This window comes from Salmo trutta, chromosome 1 (genome assembly GCF_901001165.1).
Source record: "Salmo trutta chromosome 1, fSalTru1.1, whole genome shotgun sequence".
In the NCBI taxonomy this organism is placed as follows: Eukaryota; Metazoa; Chordata; class Actinopteri; order Salmoniformes; family Salmonidae; genus Salmo; species Salmo trutta.
The window spans coordinates 4,602,195-4,622,606 of NC_042957.1; the positions used below are offsets into that span (position 1 = coordinate 4,602,195).

Consider the following 20,412-nt stretch of genomic DNA (forward strand, 5'->3'; position numbering starts at 1 on the left):
TAAGTCAGAGAACGCTTAGATTGAGTCCCCACGTTGGAATGACTGCAATTCTATAGGCCGTCAGACTAGAAAACATGCAGCTGACGCTACATGTGAAATGTATAAGAACTACAACTCTATGGGCCACGGAGACCATGCAGCTTTGGCCTCACGGCAGGAAATGGTTAAACTCTGAGACTATCGATTCTGCCCCTGAACAAGGCAGTTAACCCACTGTTCCTAGGCCGTCATTGAAAATTAAGAATTGTTTCTTAACTGACTTGCCTAGTTAAATCAAGGTAAATAAATTAAAAAAAAACAGAATCAGAGCAAATCCTAGACGTAAAATTACTAGTCTGCAGCTGGAAAGTCTAGTATGAGAATACCGCAACAGACTCTATCCAGCACCGATGCGAAAGCGACAACTACGGAAGACATTGACTTCTGGGGAAGTTAACCAGAGCGTCTTTGATGAACTGACTCTCCAGCAGACGGACCGGCGATTCCAACAGAAGAGACAACAACATACCAGTTTAGGGACTGATCAATGCGTTGTTAGTAACCAATATCAACTGTTTTATGTATTTCTGTGGTTAGTAAATAAAAAAATAATTATGCATATTTGTATATCGCTGATTCATCATTTAGGCTAGGGTTCGTGCAGATATCCAAGGGTTTGCGACGTTCAGTTATTTTACCAGGTAGGCTAGTTGAGAACAAGTTCTCATTTACAACTGCGACCTGGCCAAGATAAAGCAAAGTAGTGCGACACAAACAACAACAGAGTTACACATGGCATAAACAAACATACAGTAAATAACACAATAGGAAAAAAGTCTATACACAGTGTGTACAAATGAGGTAAGATAAGGGAGGTAAGGCAATTGGAAGGAAAGGCGGCCAAAGGAGGAATTGGCTTTGGGGGTGACCAGTGAAATATACCTGCTGGAGCGTGTGCTAGATAAGGCAGGGCTTTACCGAGCAAAGACTTATAGGTGACCTGGAGCCAGTGGGTTTGGTGGCGAGAATGAAGCGAGGGCCAGCCAACGAGAGCAGACAGGTCGCAGTGGTGGGTAATATATGGGGCTTTGGTTACAAAATGGATGGCACTGTGATAGACTGCATCCAATTTGCTGAGTAGAGTGTTGGAGGCTATTTTGTAAATGACATCACCGAAGTCAAGGATCGGTAGGATAGTCAGTTTTACAAGGGTATGTTTGGCAGCATGAGTGAATGATGCTTTATTGCAAAATAGGAAGCCGATTCTAGATTTAATTTTGGATTGGAGATGCTTAATGTGAGTCTGGAAGGAGAGTTTACAGTCTAACCAGACAACTACAAATACCTAAGTCAGAACCTTCCAGAGTAGTGATGCTGGACGGGCGGGCAAGTTCGGGCAGCGATCGGTTGAAGAGCATGCATTTAGTTTTACTTGCAGTTGGAGGCCACGGAAGGAGAGTTGTATGGCATTGAAGCTCATCTGGTGGTTGGTTCAGTGTCCGAAGAAGGGCCAGAAGTATACAGAATGGTGTTGTCTGTCTGCATAGAGGTGGATCAGAGAATCAACAGCAGCAAGAGCGACGACATTGATGTATACAGAGAAAAGAGTCGGCCCGAGAATTGAACCCTGTGGCACCCCCATAGAAACTGCCAGAGGTCCGGACAACAGGCCCTCTGATTTGACACACTGAACTTTGTTTGAGAAGTAGTTGGTGAACCAGGCGAGGCAGTCATTTGAGAAACCAAGGCTGTTTGGTCTGCCAATAAGAATGTGGTGATTGACAGAGTCGAAAGCCTTGGCCTGGTCTACGAATACAGCTGCACAGTATTGTCTCTTATCGATGGAGGTTATGATATCGTTTTGGGGTGGCAGGGTATCCTAGTGGTTAGAGCATTGCACTAGTAACCGAAAGGTTGCAAGTTCAAATCCCCGAGCTGACAAGGTACAAATCTGTCGTTCTGCCCCTGAACAGGCAGTTAACCCATCATTGAAAATAAGAATTTGTTCCTAACTGACTTGCCTAGTTAAATAAAGGTAAAATAAAGTTTAGTACCTTGAGCGTGGCTGAGGTGCACCCATGACCAGCTCGGAAACCAGATTGCATAGCGGAGAAGGTATGGTGGGATTTGAAATGGTCGTGATCTGTTTTGGCTTTCCTTAGAAAGGCAGGGTAGGATAGATATAGGTCTGTAGCAGTTTGGGTCTAGAGTGTCTCCCCCTGTGAACAGGGGGATGACCGCGGCAGCTTTCCAGTCTTTGGGGATCTCAGACGATACAAAGAGGTTGAACAGGCTAGTAATAGGGGTTGCAACAATTTTGGCGGATAATTTGAGGGTCCAGATTGTTTAGCCCTGCTGATTTTGTAGTGGTCCAGATTTTGCAGTTCTTTTAGGACATAAGCTATATGGGTGAAGGAGAAATGAGGGAGGCTTGGGCAAGTTGGGGGTGCAGGGCTGTTGACCAGGGTAGGGTTGGCCAGGTGGAATGCATGGCCAGCGTAGAAAAATGATTATTGAAATTCTCAATTATTTTGGATTTATCAGTGGTGACAGTGTTTCCTTGCCTCAGTGCAGTGGGCAGCTGGGAGGAGGTGCTCTTATTCTCCATGGACTTTAGTGTCCTGGAACTTTTTGGAGTTTGTGCTACAGGATGCAAATTTCTGTTTTGAAAAAGCTAGCCTTTGCTTTCTTAACTGCCTGTGTATATTGCTTCCGAACTTGCCTGAAAAGTTGCATATCGCGGGGGCTATTCGATCCTAATGCAGTACGCCACAGGATGTTTTTGTGCTGGTTAAGGGCAGTCAGGTCTGGAGTGAACCAAGGGCTATATCTGTTTCTGGTTCAAAATGTTTTGAATGGGGCATGCTTATTTAAGATTGTGAGGAAAGCACTTTTAAAGGGCAACCGGGCATCCTCTACTGACGGAATGATGTCAATATCCTTCCAGGATACCCGGGCCAGGTCGATTTAGAAAGGCCTGCTCGCTGAAGTGTTTTAGGGAGCGTTTGACAGTGATGAGGGGTGGTCGTTTGACCGCAGACGCATTACGGACGCAGGCAGTGAACGCTGAGATCCTGGTTGAAGACAGCACAGGTGTATTTGGAGGACAGGTTGGTTAGGATGATATCTATGAAAGTGCCCGTGTTTACGGATTTGGTTTAACTAAGTTGTTTTGGTTGTTGAAAAGATTGATTTGTTTTTCAAACGCGTGTGTGGTGTGTGTGTGTGGTGTGTGTGTGTGTGTGTGTGCGCGAGAATGTTGCTTACTCAGTCGTTGTCAAATGACTGAGTTTTGGCCAACATGTCCGGATTGGACCAAATCTGAAACATTCTTAAAGGTCTATATTTCACAATTTTGGACCACACATTATTGGTCTCCTGAGTGGCGCAGCAGTCTAAGGCACTGCATCTCAGCACAAGATGCATCACTACAGTCCCTGGTTCGAATCCAGGCTGTATCACATCCGGCCATGATTGGGAGTCCCATAGGGCGGCAGCGCACAATTGGCCCAGCATTGTCCGGGTTTGGCCAGGGTAGGCCATCATTGTAAATAAGAATTTGTTCTTAATTGACTTGTCTAGTTAACTAAAGGTTAAATAAAGGTTCCATTTTTAAAATAAATTAAGATACAGCTGAGTACAATACAGTAATGTAGTGTATTCAGTAATGTACTGTATCCTACTGTACTATACTGAATGAAACCCTACTGTACTCTAATTGCAACTGCACTGTGATATACTATTGAATTAAAATCAGCTGTACTGTACTTTTTCTCTACTGTGCTCAACTGAATCAAACTGTACTGTGCTGTCCAAAAAAGTATTCTAGGTGTCTTTCCAACGTCCTTTAGCTAACTGGGTACATTATTACAATGGATGATTGTCAGATTGTGACAACCATCCCCAGCCAACCAACGCTAGTTAGCATTAGTTAGTAAGATGCTCGATAGCACATGGCTTGACCTAGAAACTTAAATAGGCTTGAAATAAAGCTCTCCCTTTCCTCTTTTCAATAAAAGTAATTGTTTATGGATACTCCCATCATACAACTACTTATGAAATAAATAGCAAACATATGAATATTTACTTTAACCCATGAAAAATTATAATATTCCTCTAACCTCAATGTTTTGTGATCCTGAATTGATCACATTGATGACCTCTGTTATACAGTTCACTTTTCTTTTGGTATGTTTTAATATTATCTTTATTATTATTCTCCAAATGATATTATTATTCTCCAAATGATATTATTATTCTCCAAATTATATATTTTTTTCATTGGTAGCACCAGAAAATAAGATTTGTTTTTGGGGGGGATTGAGATGCATCCTATTTGAAGCACATGCTGTGCCCTAAAAAAATGAATATGTAATGCTGTAAATGTACTGAACAAAATATAAACATCAATTTCAAAAGATTTTACTGAGTTACAGTTAATATAAAGAAATCAGTCAATTGAAATAAATTCATTAGGCCCTAATCTATGGATTCCACATGACTGGGCAGGGGCACAGCCATGAGTGGGCCTGGGAGGGCATAGGCCCACCCACTTCCAAGCCCACACACTTGGGAGCCAGACCCAGACATTCAGAATGAGGTGTTTTTCCCACAAAAGGGGTTTATTACAGACCGAAATTTCATCAGCTGTCTGGGTGGGTGGTCTCAGACGACGGTCCTGGGCTTGCATGGTTACACGTGGTCTGCGGTTGTGAGGCTGGTTTGAGGTACTGCCAAATTCTCTGAAACAACATTGGAGGTATGACAAAGAAATTAACATTCAATTCTCTGGCAACTGCTCTCGTGGACATTCCTGCAGTCAGCATGTCAATTGCACGCCCCTTCCGACGTCTGTGGCATTGTTGTGTGATACAAATGCACATTTTAGTGGCCTTTTATTGTCCCCAACACAAGGTCCACCTGATGCTAATTAGCGTTTTATTGTCCCCAACACAAGGTCCACCTGATGCTAATTAGCGTTTTATTGTCCCCAACACAAGGTCTACCTGATGCTAATTAGCGTTTTCGAAGTCAGTAAGTAGAGCCATAAATAGATAAGTCAACTTGTCCGTGAGAGATTTACATGGTTATCAAAACATCATGTCAGGGTGAGCCTACACAAAACACAGCCCTTTATTTAAAGTGTTTCTAAAATCCCCTATTGGGGAAAAATGAATGGTGGAAAATTATTGGAGCCATTTCCCTGTTTTGACCGCTAGGTTTTATGGGTATTATGACTCATACTGTGCTACTCTATTGCAGCCAGCACTTGTAGGTCAAAGTAACAACTCAAATTAACACGTCCCTCAGAAAAACTAATCATAACTCAAACTGCACATCGCTAATCTATGATCATTGATCTTCTTAAGGAGATCAATCTTCCTTTCTGTCTGTGCCCTCAAATGTTTGGATATACTAGTAAAGTTAACAGGTTGTTAGCTAGCTAGCCAATGAGGTAATATGCCCAAATAAAGTGTGAAAAAAAAACAATAAATGGTTAACAACGTTGATGTGCGAGTAGTTTTAGAACTGCCCTCAACATGGTTTATGGATGTAAAATGCGGTCTCGGCGATCCTCTATTGGAAGATATAAAGTATTGCGCCGGTAATATGGGACAGATCTTTTGAGCTGGAAGCAAGCCGTTTTCACTGTAGTAATGGCCACTTCGAAACAACGGTACAGTGAGCCCTTAACATTACAACAATTTTTATTTTCATAGTTGCACAGTGCTCCCAAAATAAAACTCCTCGTCGCACTGCTAAATATTTTTGTCGTATGCCCCCTCATCCCCTCAATTAGAGCCCTTACAACACATCCAAATAAATTATAGATTTCACAATTATTTTCTTAAATGATTGATCAACACAGAGGTACTTAAGGTACTTTTTATGTTGTATGGTCCTCCCACTGCGACTTGGTGGCAACATGGTGGTGAATGTGCACGGTGACGAGCCTGATTTCTCCTTTCCAGTAAATATCAAGGGTCTTAATTTTGTGACATGATGATCGGTGCTTAGCTGCCAATTGGAAAAAATAATCTTACTCTTAATCCATCTCATCCCATATAAACCTAACCTGTCCACTTTATCAGCCAACTGCAAGTGGTCTTGGATCCTTTGTATTTTAAATACCTAGTTATAGACTAGAGTTGGGTTGAATAGGTCACAGTGGCAAGAACTCTGTGTGACATCATCCGCTTCCTGAATAGAATGTGTGTTTTTTACTCTTTGGACCAAGGGTCACATGTTGTATGTCTTTAGTAAAAATAATCTACTCAACACTACAGGTCCCAGTGAGAGAAGTCGGTCATCGTTGTATCTAATCGGCATTGAGCTCAATCGTCTGGGGAACTCCCAAGTCCACTAGTGAGTGGATATTTCATCCCCTAAACGGGTCACGGTCCCAAAGCATAAAGATGTATCATTTGATCCTATTCCACCATATAATAGACTATTTCCAATAGACTATTTACACCGAGGGCTGGGAAAGTGTCCGATGTCAGTCATTTAAAGCTATCAGCTAAAATCAATTCAAATCACATGCTTGGTAAACAACAGGTGTAGATTAACAGTGAAACGCTTACTGACGGCTCTTCCCAACAACGCAGAGAGAAAAAAGAGAAATTATAGTAAAATAGGTGTTGAAGACTAACAGTGGGTGTTGCTCAAAATGCGTACTACCACGCTTCAAGCACGTAAATTGGAGCATGAAGCCAAATCAAAATATTCCAAACGGAGAACGGAGGGCACTTCTTGAATACGTACTCCCTGTTTGTACGCATTTTGAAGCACGCATCGATGGAAGCTTCAAAGGAAAGTATGCAAAGATATATGATGCAACCACATAAAAAATGTACGCAACTTTTCTTGAAATCGATGTCGGCCATTATTTGAGCTGAAGCGAGATAAAATACACTCCGACGACAGAATGAAATGTTGCCGATTTGACATCTCATTTGTTGCCTGACTACAATATCTTATCTAGATACATGAATAAATACATGCTGTGTTATTTTTGCCATGTTTACCTGCCTACGTACCATAGATCGTAAGCCCATAATAAGTCAATAGTGCTAACTGTCTAGCTACTACAGTCGTGGCCAAAAGTTTTGAGAACAACACAAATATACATTTTCACAGTCTGCTGCCTCAGGTTGTATGGTGGCAATTTGCATATACTCCAGAATGTTATGAAGAGTGATCAGATGAATTGCAATTAATTGCAAACTCCCTCTTTGCCATGCAAATTAACTGAATCCCCCAAAAACATTTCCACTGCATTTCAGCTCTGCCACAAAAGGACCAGCTGACATCATGTCAGTGACTCTCTCGTTAACACAGGTGTGAGTGTTGACGAGGACAGGCTGGAGATCACTCGGTCATGCTGATTGAGTTCGAATAACAGACTGCTAGGTGCTTGGAATCATTGTTCTTCTTCTGTCAACCATGGTTACCTGCAAGGAAACGTGCCGTCATCATTGCTTTGCACAAAAAGGGCTTCACAGGCAAGGATATTGCTGCCAGTAAGATTGCGCCTAAATCAACCATTTATTGGATCATCAAGAACTTCAAGGAGAGTGGTTCAAATGTTGTGAAGAAGGCTTCAGGGAGCCCAAGAAAGTCCAGCAAGCGCCAGGACCGTCTCCTAAAGTTGATTCAGCTGCGGGATCGGGGAACCCCCAGTACAGAGCTTGCTCAGGAATGGCAGCAGGCAGGTGTGCGTGCAGATGAGGCAAAGACTTTTGGAGGATGGCCTGGTGTCAAGAAGGGCAGCAAAGAAGCCACTTCTCTCCAGGAAAAACATCAAGGACAGTCTGATATTCTGCAAAAGGTACAGGAATTGGACTGCTGAGGACTGGGGTAAAGTCATTTTCTCTGAATCCCTTTTCTGATTGTTTGGGGCATCCGGAAAAAAGCTTGTCCGGTGAAGACAAGGTGAGCGCTGCCATCAGTCCTGTGTCATGCCAACAGTAAAGCATCCTGAGACCATTCATGTGTGGGGTTGCTTCTCAGCCAAGGGAGTGGGCTGACTCACAATTTTGCTTAAAAACACAGACATGAATAAAGAATGGTACCAACACATCCCCCGAGAGCAACTTCTCCCAACCATCCAGGAACAGTTTGGTGACGAACAATGCCTTTTCCAGCATGATGGAGCACCTTGCCATAAGGCAAAAGTGATAACTAAGTGGCTCGGGGAACAAAACATCAATATTTTGGGTCCATGGCCAGGAAACTCCCCAGACCTTAATCCCATTGAGAACTTGTGGTCAATCCTCAAGAGGTGGGTGGACAAACAAAAACCCACAAATTCTGACAATCCCCAAGCATTGATTATGCAAGAATGGGCTGCCATCAGTCAGGATGTGGCCCAGAAGTTAATTGACAGCATGCCAGGGCAGATTGCAGAGGTCTTGAAAAAGAAGGGTCAACACTGCAAATATTGACTCTTTGCATCAACTTCATGTAATTGTCAATAAAAGCCTTTGACACTTATGAAACGCTTGTAATTATACTTCAGTATTCCATAGTAACATCTGACAAAAAATATCTAAAGACACTGAAGCAGCAAACTTTGGAAATAAATATTTGTCATTCTCAACTTTTTTTTTTAGTTGCAAACAAAAATACAGGCTTAATATTTATTTATTTTATTTTTGGGGGCTTGCCTGTTTTGCATGTTATTTTGGCATTAATACGTGTCACATATCAATTTGGTACCTTGGGTCGAGTGTCAGCACCAACTCACAAAACCCCCGTTTCTCGACCGTGTAAATTGGGGCCATGTCTTTGCAGATGTAAGTTGCAACGGCAGCTGTTATCTCCTTCCATCTTCGTGATTCTTTGCCATATGGTGTGTGCCGTGGGCAAAAGCCTCTTGCAACGTCCTGAGTCGGGTTTGTTTAGAGCACTCGACTGTACTTTTTGGGGTCTCATCCGTAGCCTCTCTCTGTACTGTTTTACATGATTCCTGCGTAGGTGGTAAGAGGTTAGTGGTGTTTGATTCTGCTGTCGGGACCGGCCTGCGGAGGTCGGTTTTCTGGTCCGTGTCAGACTTCATACCGAAACCACATCCATGCGACCGAAGTAGCCCCTCTTCTAGGTACGGGCTCTGTGTCTCTGTGATCTGTGTCACGTTCACTCTCCATGTTTGTGTTGCAAATTTCCTTCCACAAAGCTTTCTCCATTCAACTACCTGTTGCTGACTTGCTGTTCAAGGTACACACTACATGGCCAAATGTATGTGGGCTCTCCTTCAAATTAGTGGATTTTGCTATTTCAGCCACACCAGTTGCTTACAGGAGTATAAAATCAAGCACACAGCCATGCAATCTCCATAGACAAACATTGTCAGTAGATTGGCCTCACTGAAAAGCTCAGTGACTTTCAACGTGGCACTGTCATAGGATGCCACCTTTCCAACAAGTCTGTTCACCAACTTTCTGCCCTTCTATTGCTGCCCCGGTCAACTGTAAGTGCTGTTATTGTGAAGTGGAAACGTCTACGAGCAACAACGGTTCTGCCGTGAAGTGGTAGGACACACAATCTCACTGAACAGGACCACCGAGTGCTGAAGCGTGTAAAAATGGTCTGTCCTTGGTTGAAACACTCACTACCGAATTCCAAACTGCCTCTGGAAGCAAAATTAGCACAATAACTGTTCGTCGGGAGCTTCATGAAATGGGTTTTCATGACCGAGCAGCCGCACAGATCACCATGCGTAATGCCAAGCGTCGGCTGGAGTGGTGTTAAGCTCTCTGCCATTGGACTTTGGAGCAGTGGAAATGGTTTTCTGGAGTAATGAATCACGCTTTACCATCGGTCAGTCCGATGGACGAATCTGGGTTTGTCGGATGCCAGGAGAACACGACCTGCCCCAATGCATAGTGCTAACTGTAAAGTTTGGTGTAGGAGGAATAATGGTCTGGGGCTGTTTTTCATGGTTCGGGCCCCTTAGTTCCAGTGGAGGGAAATCTTAACCCTACAGCATACAATGACATTCTAGATGATTCTGTGCTTCCAACTTTGTGGCAACAGTTTGGGGAAGTCCCTTTACTGTTTCAGCATGACAATGCCCCAGTGCACAAAGTGAGGTCCATACAGAAATGGTTTGTCGAGATCGGTGTGGAAGAACTTGACTGGCCTGGACAGAGCCCTGACCTCAACTCCATCGAACACCATTTGGGATGAATTGGAACGCAGACTGCGAGCCAGGTCTAATCGCTCAACATGTACAGTATGTGTTGGTCATATAGAGTATCTACGGCTACGTCACTTTGTGGTTTTCAAAAACTAGACGTCACTTCTGGACATTTTCAAAGGGATGGACCAACATGCACTGTCAAGTATCAAGTTTGAGCCAGGTTCAATTTACACTGGTGTAGTGCTACTGTAACTAGAGTGAATGAAAGCTGTCTGTCAGCTAAATGTGGCAATCTCCAACATGTATCTCCACTATACGTGTGCGTGTGTTTGTTTTAGCTGTTTTTAAAGCTGTACTGTCTGTCTTCTCTTGCAGCTGGGTATAGCCATTGGGTTCTTGGTCCCTCCCATCCTGGTGCCTAATGGTGATGACATGGATCAGCTGACCTATGACATCAGTGTTATGTTCTACATCACAGCAGGAGTTGCTACACTGCTCTTCCTACTGGTCGTCATGGGTAACTATTATACACTTATATCATGCACTATGTAGCCTGACAGTTTTACATATAGTGACAGGCATGGATCTACACTCACTTCCTGTAGACCCTATTCCAATGAGGCACTGTAGGTTATCAATAGATCTGTATCTGAATGAAGGGAACGATCAGGAACATTTTATGTGAATATGTAGACTCTGATCTGGTTCTGGAGATGAATATGAAATGTGGTGGAAATTCCACTTTAATCTGATGTGGGGATATCGGCTCTCTAGATGCAGACGTTGGAAAACCAGCTACTTGAACTAACAGTGACCTTGTAACCTACGGTAGTGCAGCACTGTGATTCTACTAAACCACTAACTAGGCTTGGGAATTGCCAGGGGACCTCACAATATTATTGCGACTCTCACGATTCTGTATGTATTGAGATTTGCTACTGCTATTTTATTGCGATTTTGATCCAAATTGCTCAGTGTGTGTGTGTGTGTGTGTGTGTGTGTGTGTGTGTGTGTCTGCTGCAGAGACGAAAGAGCATGATACATTTTGTTTTGGTCAGTCATGGAAGTAAAAGCGCTGAAAACATGTCTCTATTTCAAAAGAAGATGGAGAACAAGCTATAGGATAGACAAATACCAGAGTTTTGGTACAGCCAACTAGCACTAGCTAATGCTACCTAGCAAAACATTGAATGAATCCTAAATATTTTTTACTAGTCGATACTTGGTGTCTACAAATCTATATAATACAGCTTTTAAAAAAATAAAATCCCCATCACAAACCATTACCACTGTAACCTACATACAGGTTACACTATGAGCTGTTCAGCTAACGTTGTGCAATTAAGCCTACTCATTCTGAGGTTTATTTTCATATGACCTGATTTCACTCAATAGCTGCTATTGTCTTTCGTCCCAAATTACACCCTATTCATTACCTAGTGCACTGTGGGGCCCTGGTCCAATGTAGTGCACTATATAGAGTATAGGGTGCTGATTGGGACTCAGATACTGTCTTGCTGGTGAAGTGCTATTTAAAAGATCTGGAAAGATTGAAGATTGAATGATAAAGGAGGATGTAGCCTGCAGGTAGTCTGAGTAGAGATGATATATTGGGGCTGAGGGTTAATGCTGTCTGAGTAGAGATTATATATTGGGCTGAGGGTTAATGCTGTCTGAGTAGAGATGATATATTGGGGCTGAGGGTTAATGCTGTCTGAGTAGAGATGATATATTGGGGCTGAGGGTTAATGCTGTCTGAGTAGAGATTATATATTGGGCTGAGGGATAATGCTGTCTGAGTAGAGATGATATATTGGGGCTGAGGGTTAATGCTGTCTGAGTAGAGATGATATATTGGGGCTGAGGGATAATGCTGTCTGAGTAGAGATGATATATTGGGCTGAGGGATAATGCTGTCTGAGTAGAGATTATATATTGGGCTGAGGGATAATGCTGTCTGAGTAGAGATGATATATTGGGCTGAGGGATAATGCTGTCTGAGTAGAGATTATATATTGGGCTGAGGGATAATGCTGTCTGAGTAGAGATGATATATTGGGGCTGAGGGTTAATGCTGTCTGAGTAGAGATGATATATTGGGCTGAGGGTTAATGCTGTCTGAGTAGAGATGATATATTGGGGCTGAGGGTTAATGCTGTCTGAGTAGAGATTATATATTGGGCTGAGGGTTAATGCTGTCTGAGTAGAGATGATATATTGGGGCTGAGGGATAATGCTGTCTGAGTAGAGATGATATATTGGGCTGAGGGATAATGCTGTCTGAGTAGAGATGATATATTGGGGCTGAGGGTCAATGCTGTCTGAGTAGAGATTATATATTGGGCTGAGGGTTAATGCTGTCTGAGTAGAGATTATATATTGGGCTGAGGGTTAATGCTGTCTGAGTAGAGATGATATATTGGGGCTGAGGGTTAATGCTGTCTGAGTAGAGATGATATATTGGGGCTGAGGGTCAATGCTGTCTGAGTAGAGATGATATATTGGGGCTGAGGGATAATGCTGTCTGAGTAGAGATTATATATTGGGCTGAGGGATAATGCTGTCTGAGTAGAGATTATATATTGGGGCTGAGGGATAATGCTGTCTGAGTAGAGATGATATATTGGGGCTGAGGGTTAATGCTGTCTGAGTAGAGATTATATATTGGGCTGAGGGTTAATGCTGTCTGAGTAGAGATTATATATTGGGCTGAGGGATAATGCTGTCTGAGTAGAGATGATATATTGGGGCTGAGGGTTAATGCTGTCTGAGTAGAGATTATATATTGGGGCTGAGGGTTAATGCTGTCTGAGTAGAGATGATATATTGGGTTGAGGGTTAATGCTGTCTGAGTAGAGATGATATATTGGGGCTGAGGGTTAATGCTGTCTGAGTAGAGATTATATATTGGGGCTGAGGGTTAATGCTGTCTGAGTAGAGATGATATATTGGGCTGAGGGTTAATGCTGTCTGAGTAGAGATGATATATTGGGCTGAGGGATAATGCTGTCTGAGTAGAGATTATATATTGGGCTGAGGGTTAATGCTGTCTGAGTAGAGATGATATATTGGGGCTGAGGGTTAATGCTGTCTGAGTAGAGATGATATATTGGGCTGAGGGTTAATGCTGTCTGAGTAGAGATTATATATTGGGCTGAGGGTTAATGCTGTCTGAGTAGAGATTATATATTGGGCTGAGGGTTAATGCTGTCTGAGTAGAGATTATATATTGGGCTGAGGGATAATGCTGTCTGAGTAGAGATGATATATTGGGCTGAGGGTTAATGCTGTCTGAGGCTCTTCTGCCTTTTTTGGGTTCTTGTTTTGCGCTACCAAGAAAATATTAACTGGTCACTAGTCTGTCTGTCTGTCTGTGTGGTTGCTAGATGCCCTGTCTGTCTGAGCCAACTTGGGGGCCTGAGTTATGCCCTGCAAAAAGTGTGGGCCAAGTGCAGAATGTTGTGACAACGGCAGAGACGGTTTAGATTCATGCTGCGTCTCTTAATGGATGGAGGAGGACAGAAATCGTTGACGGGCATGTTTCAGGTGTTTTATATGTATGTGTGTGAATCTGGAAGAGTACAAAAATGAGTTTTAAGATGTGAATATTAGCCTGAATGTAGCATTTGCCTTGGTTTTCAGTACATTTGACTCTCACTGTACTTTACATGCATACTACAATAGCTGAGTACTAAGGTACTGTGTATATCTAGAACAGCTTCATTACACTCCAACGAGTTTCAATGTCTTATAAGTAAGTAGCCTTGTACAAGCCGGAATGGTACATGGGCTCCTGCCCTATCTCCTATAACATGTACAAGTATACTCCCTGGACGCTAGTCTATCGTAGGGCCTTCAGTGTTTTGAGTTTGAGTGTACCTCAGGGTGCCTGTTCAGTGAGGACATTTTTTTTTAGTTGACAGTACTTAGCAAAGAGTACACTCCTGCTGGTTGAGACACCCCAGGGAAGACTATAGCTTAGAGATAAGAACAGAGACATCTGCACACAAAGATATCTGCAGCAGCTCTCTGCCCCCTGACTCCAGTCTGAAAGCTGGCTCTCCCAGGAGAAAGTCAGCTTTAAGCAAGTCATGTAACAGTCACGATTCCACAGTTGACATTCCTTTGGGTCTGAGATTTTTTTGTTTGTTTTTGTCTCTTTTTAATCCTTAATACTTTTTTTGTCAGCTAGCTGAAGCCTAAAAGCCTGTTGACAGGAATGGTGAGCTATACTTGTTTGACCTATGTCCTATAAGAACCAATTACAAGACTGAGGTAAAACCCATTTTAACACCTTCCAATATTTGCTTGTTCATACAATATCCTCTAGGTCTATATGAATCTCTCTCTAAATGGGTGAAGGCCAGTTCTTATGTTTATCTGGAAGAGCATCTATGTGTTATAATAATACAACCCGTTGTCCAGGCTTTGCCAGGCTTTTAAGTACATTGATTCATACAGTACTACTGTGTATATGCTTGCTGGCTAAGTACTTAGTCATTATTATTATTAATTTAATAATAATGACAAAGTGATTAATGACAAAGAGAAATTAAATACAGAAATATCTCATTTACATAAGTACACCTGAGTCAATACATGTTAGAATCACCTTTTTGACAGGGATTACAGCTGTCTTTCTGGGTAAGTCTCAATTTTATTTTATTTAACTAGGCAAGTCAGTTAAGGACAAATCCTTATTTACAATGACGGCCTACAACGGCCAAACCCGGACGACGCTGGGCCAATTGTGCGCCGCCCTATGAGACTCCCAATCACAGCCGGTTGTGATACAGCCTGGATTTGAACCAGGGTCTGTAATGACACCTCAAGCACTGAGATGCAGTGCCTTAGACCGCTGCGCCACTCGGGAGCACATTTCTAAGATTGCTTGATTCCTCTCCAACAAGCCTTTAGTTTCAATGTCTTGTAAGGAAGGAAGGAAGGAAGTAAGTAGCCTTGTCCAAGTTAGAACAGCACATATGCCCCTATTTTCTGTTTGATGTACAAGAACACTGTCTATCACAGGGCCTTGAATGTCTTGTCTGTGGTTAGTTAGGGTCTTGGGTCTGTGGTTAGTTAGGGTCTGGGGCTAGTTAGGGTCTGGGGCTAGTTAGGGTCTGTGGCTAGTTAGGGTCTTGGGTCTGAGGTAAGCTGAGGGTGTTATTTACTTGTTCTTCACCCATTTCTAGAGAGACGACGCCAAGACTTTCAACATTCTGATTATCCTGTAGACAGCTGTCTCTGCTGCTGCTGTCTCCAGGCCTGTTCCAGGGAATGTGTACACACAGACGAGTCTCAGCAGCCAATATGTTTCATTAAGAGTTTGATGTCTTGGGTCTGTGTCGCTGTGGGTTCCAGTTCAGTGAGTACAGTCTAGGTTAGAGTACTTAGTTGGTACTTGCTGGGGACGGCGAGTTCACTGATATCCCCTGCTGGTTGAGACGCCCCAGGGAGGGCTAGCTCTGAGATAAGAACCACAATGACATCTGCAGCATTTCTTCACCCCCCCAGACTCCTCGTTGAAAGCCTGCTCTGTCAAGAGAAAGTCAGCTTGAGGCACGTCATGTCACAGTCAGGATTCCACAGTTGACATTCCTTTGGGTCGGAGACTAGTGCTGAGTCCGACATGGCACGTTATTCACTGTATAGTGCACTTCTTTTGCCCTGGGCCCATGGGTAATAGGGGGCCATTCAGGACACAGACATGTATTTGTTACTGTTGTGTCTTTTAGCCCTTGAAAGCTATGAAGAAAAAAAATATATATATATATGTAACCTTTTGTTTAACTAGTCAAGTCAGTTAAGAACAAATTCTTAATTACAATGACGGCCTACCCCGGCTAAACGCTGGGCCAATTGTGCGCCGCCCTGTGGGACTCCCAATCACGGCCGGATGTGATCCAGCCTGGATTCGAACCAGGGACTGTAGTGACACCTCTTGCACTGAGATGCAGTGCCTTAGATCGCTGCGCCACTCGGGAGCCCAAAATGATGAAAGCTCTTGAGGTCTGCACGCTATAGAAATAGCCCCTAGCGACGGTCTTTGTAGACTTTGTATCTTAATAGTTAAAAGCTTGTGGACAGGAGTAGTGAAGTGGACTTGTTTGACCTACAGTGCCTTCAGAAAGTATTCATACCCCTTGACTTACTCCACATTTTGTAGTTACAGCCTGAATTGAAAATTGATTTCCCACGGCCATTTTCACACAACACTCCATAATGACAGTGATATAAAAAATACAAACAAATGTATTGAAAATTAAATACAGAAATATCTCATTTACATAAGTATTCACATCCCTGAGTCAATACATGTTAGAATCACCTTTGGCAGCGATGATAGCTCTAAGAGCTTTGTACACTTGGATTGTACAGTATATGCCCATTCTTTAAAAAAAATATTCATGCTCTGTCATTGATGGTTTATCTTTGCTAGACAACCATCAAGTCATGTCATATATTTTCAAGCAGATTTAAGTCAAAACTGTAACTCGGCCACTCAGGAACATTCACTGTCTTCTTAGTAAGCAACTCCAGTGTATATTTGGCCTTGTGTTTTAGGTTATTGTCCTGCTGAAAGGTGAATTCATCTCCCAGTGTCTGGTGGAAAGCAGACAACCAGGCTTTCCTCTAGGATTTTGCCTGTGCTTCGCTCCATTCCGTAAATGTATTTGACCTGGAAAAACTCATCAGTCCTTAACAATTACAAGCATACCCATAACAGGATGCAGCCACCATTTATGCTTGAAAATATGGAGAGAGGTATTCAGTAAAGTATTGGATTTGCCCCAAACATAACACTGTATTCAGGACAAAAAGTTAATTGCTTTACATTGCAAATAGGATGCATGTTTTGGAATAATTTTTATTCTGTACAGGCTTCCTTTTCACTCTGTCAATTAGGTCCAGATCTGTTTTAAAGTCACTTTTGGCCTCATGTTTCCACTTTGACAGTATGGGGTATTGTCAGTATGGGGTATTGTCAGTATGGGGTATTGACAGTATGGGGTATTGTCAGTATGGGGTATTGTCAGTATGGGGTATTGTCAGTATGGGGTATTGTCAGTATGGGGTATTGTATGTTGGACAGTGACACATTTTAAATTCAGGCACAACAATTTGGATAAAGTAGAGGGGTGTGAATACTTTCTGAATGCATTGTATCTCCTATGGGAACAGTGGCGACACACACACTCCATCATTTGATCACTCACACATAATATGCATTTATATTGACTCTACACACCCGCACACCCACTCCTATCCAAGCTGCTGCTACTCTGTTTATCTTACATCCTGTTGCCTAGTCACCTTACCCCTATATATATCTACAGTTGAAGTTGGAAGTTTACACACACCTTAGCCAAATACATTTAAACTCAGTTTTTCACAATTCCTGACATTTTAATCCTAGTAAAAATGCCCTGTCTTAGGTCAGCTAGGATCACCACTTTATTTAAAGAATGTGAAATGTCGGAATAATAGTAGTATTTTATTTCATTCATCACATTCCCAGTGGGTCAGAAGTTTACATGCACTCAATTAGTATTTGGTAGCATTGCCTTTAAATTGTTTAACTTGGGTCAAATGTTTCGGGTAGCCTTCCACAAGCTTCCCACAATAAGCTGGGTGAATTTTGGCCCATTCCTCCTGACAGCTGGTGTAACTGAGTCAGGTTTGTAGGCCTATTGCTCGCACATGCTTTTTCAGTTCTGCTCACAAATTTTCTCTGGGATTGAGGTCAGGGCTTTGTGATGGCCACTCAATACCTTGACTTTGTTGTCCTTAAGCCATTTTGCCACAACTTTGGAAGTATGCTTGGGGTCATTGTCCATTTGGAAGACCCATTTGCGACCAAGCTTTAACCTCTCTTGGGTATGTGGGATGTGACCGTCCCACCTGCGGGACACACTATTCAACAGCCAGTGAAATAGCAGGGTGCTAAATTCAAAACGACAATCTCATAATTCAAATTTCTCAAACATAGAACTATTATATCCCATTTTAAAGATAAGATTCTCGTTAATCCAACCGCATTGTCCGATTTCAAAAAGGCTTTACGGAGAAAGCATAGCATTAGATTATGTTAGCACATCACCTTGACAAGAAAAACCACACAGCCATTTTCCAAGCAAGGAGAGGCGTCCCAAAAACCAGAAATACAGCTAAAATTAAGCACTAACCTTTGATGATCTTCATCAGATGGCACTCATAGGACTTCATGTTATGCAATACATGTATGTTTTGCTCGATAAAGTTCATATTTGTATCCAAAAACGCCATTTTACATTGGCCCGTGATGTTCAGAAATGTTTTTCCTTCAAAAACTTCCGGTGAATGAGCACATCAATTTATAGAAATACTCATCATAAACGTTGATAAAATATTAAACTGTTATTCAAAGAATTAAAGATAAACCTCTCCTTAATGCAACTGCTGTGACAGATTTCAAAACAGCGTCACAGGGAAAACACACTTTGCAATAATCTGAGTACGGCGCTCAGAAAACAACATCAGGCAATACAGATACCCGCCATTTTGGAGTCATTTAAAATCATAAATAGCATTATAAATATTCACTTACCTTTGATCTTCATCAGAATGCACTCCCAGGAATCCAAGGTCCACAATAAATGTTGTTTTGTTCGATAAAGTCCATTTATGTCCAAATACCTCCTTTTTGCGTTCAGTAAGCTACTCCAAATGTAGGAAGCGCGCCGAACATTTCACAACGAAAAGTAAAAAAAAGTTTTATTTACGTTTGTAGAAACATGTCAAACGATGTATAGCATCAATCTTTCGGGCCTTTTTAACATAAATGTTCAATAATATTCCAACCGGACGATTCCAATGTCTTCATAAATGTAATGGAACACAGCTACCTCACGTGAATGCGCGCCACTGAAGTCATATTATTTTCTTAGTCACCAACTTCCCGGCCTTCTCGTTCGCTCTCTGTTAACTGTAGAAGCCTGAAACAACGTTCTAAAGACTGTTGACATCTAGTGGAAGCCTTAGGAAGTGCAAAATGAACCCTAAGTCACTGTATACTGTAAAGGCAATCACTTGAAAAAACTACAAGCCTCAGATTTCCCACTTCCTGGTTGGATTTTTCTCTGTTTTTTTCCTGCCATATGAGTTCTGTTATACTCACAGACATCATTCAAACAGTTTTAGAAACTTCAGTGTTTTCTATCCAAATCTACTAATAATATGCATATCCTACCTTCTGGGCCCGAGTACCAGGCAGTTTAATTTGGGCACGCTTTTCATCCAGAATTCCAAATGCTGCCCCCTACCCTAGGGAAGTTAACTTCCTGACTGATGTCTTGAGATGTTGCTTCAATATATCCACATAATTTTCCTTCCTCATGGTGCCATCTATTTTGTGAAGTGCACCAGTCCCTCCTGCAGCAAAGCACCCCCACAACATGATGCTGCCACCCCTGTGCTTCACGGTTGGGATGGTGTTCTTCGGCTTGCAAGCGTCCCCCTTTTTCCTCCAAACATAACGATGGTCATTATGGCCAAACAGTTCTGTTTTTGTTTCATCAGACCAGAGGACATTTCTCCAAAAAGTACGACCTTTGTCCCCATGTGCAGTTGCAAACCGTAGTCTGCCTTTTTTTATGGCGGTTTTGGAGCAGTGGCTTCTTCCTTGCTGAGTGGCCTTTCAAGTTATGTCGATATAGATACTTCTGTACCTGTTTCCTCCAGCATCTTCACAAGGTCCTTTGCTGTTGTTCTGGGACTGATTTGCACTTTTTGCACCAAAGTACGTTCATCTCTAGGAGACAGAACGCGTCTCCTTCCTGAGCGGTATGACGGCTGTGTGGTCCCATGGTGTTTATACTTGCGTACTATTGTTTGTACAGATGAACGTGGTACCTTCAGGCTTTTGGAAATTGCTCCCAAGGATGAACTAAACTTGTGGATGTCTACAATTTTTTTTCCTGAGGTCTTGGCTGATTTCTTTTGATTTTCCCATCATTTCAAGCAAAGAGGCACTGAGTTTGAAGGTAGGCCTTGAAATACATCCACAGGTACACCTCCAATTGACTCAAATGATGTCAATTAGCCTAAGGTGGTGCGGTGGTCTTTCTTGTGGGCAAACTTGGTCATCAGTCTGGCATTTTCTGGATAAAGTCATGCTGGATTGACAGAATGGCCTTTGTATTCAACTTTTTCTGGCCCAAGGTGGGTGGCTGGGTGTTTTATCCTGTTTAGCTTGGAAAAGGGACAAGGATTGAGAAGGATTTCCCAGTAGATTGTCGACGTGATTTGAT

General features: G+C 42.4%; 1 protein-coding gene across 2 annotated transcripts in view; it reads left to right on the forward strand.

Moving 5' to 3' along the window:
• The window catches only part of LOC115151799 (feline leukemia virus subgroup C receptor-related protein 2), a 55,395-nt gene that overhangs the window by 7,151 nt on the left and 27,832 nt on the right, over window positions 1-20,412 (forward strand). For both annotated transcript variants that reach the window (XM_029696158.1, XM_029696074.1), the window contains exon 2: window positions 10,499-10,640. In XM_029696158.1, the coding sequence (XP_029552018.1) occupies window positions 10,499-10,640 (142 nt within the window). The remainder of the gene's footprint in view (window positions 1-10,498; window positions 10,641-20,412) is intronic.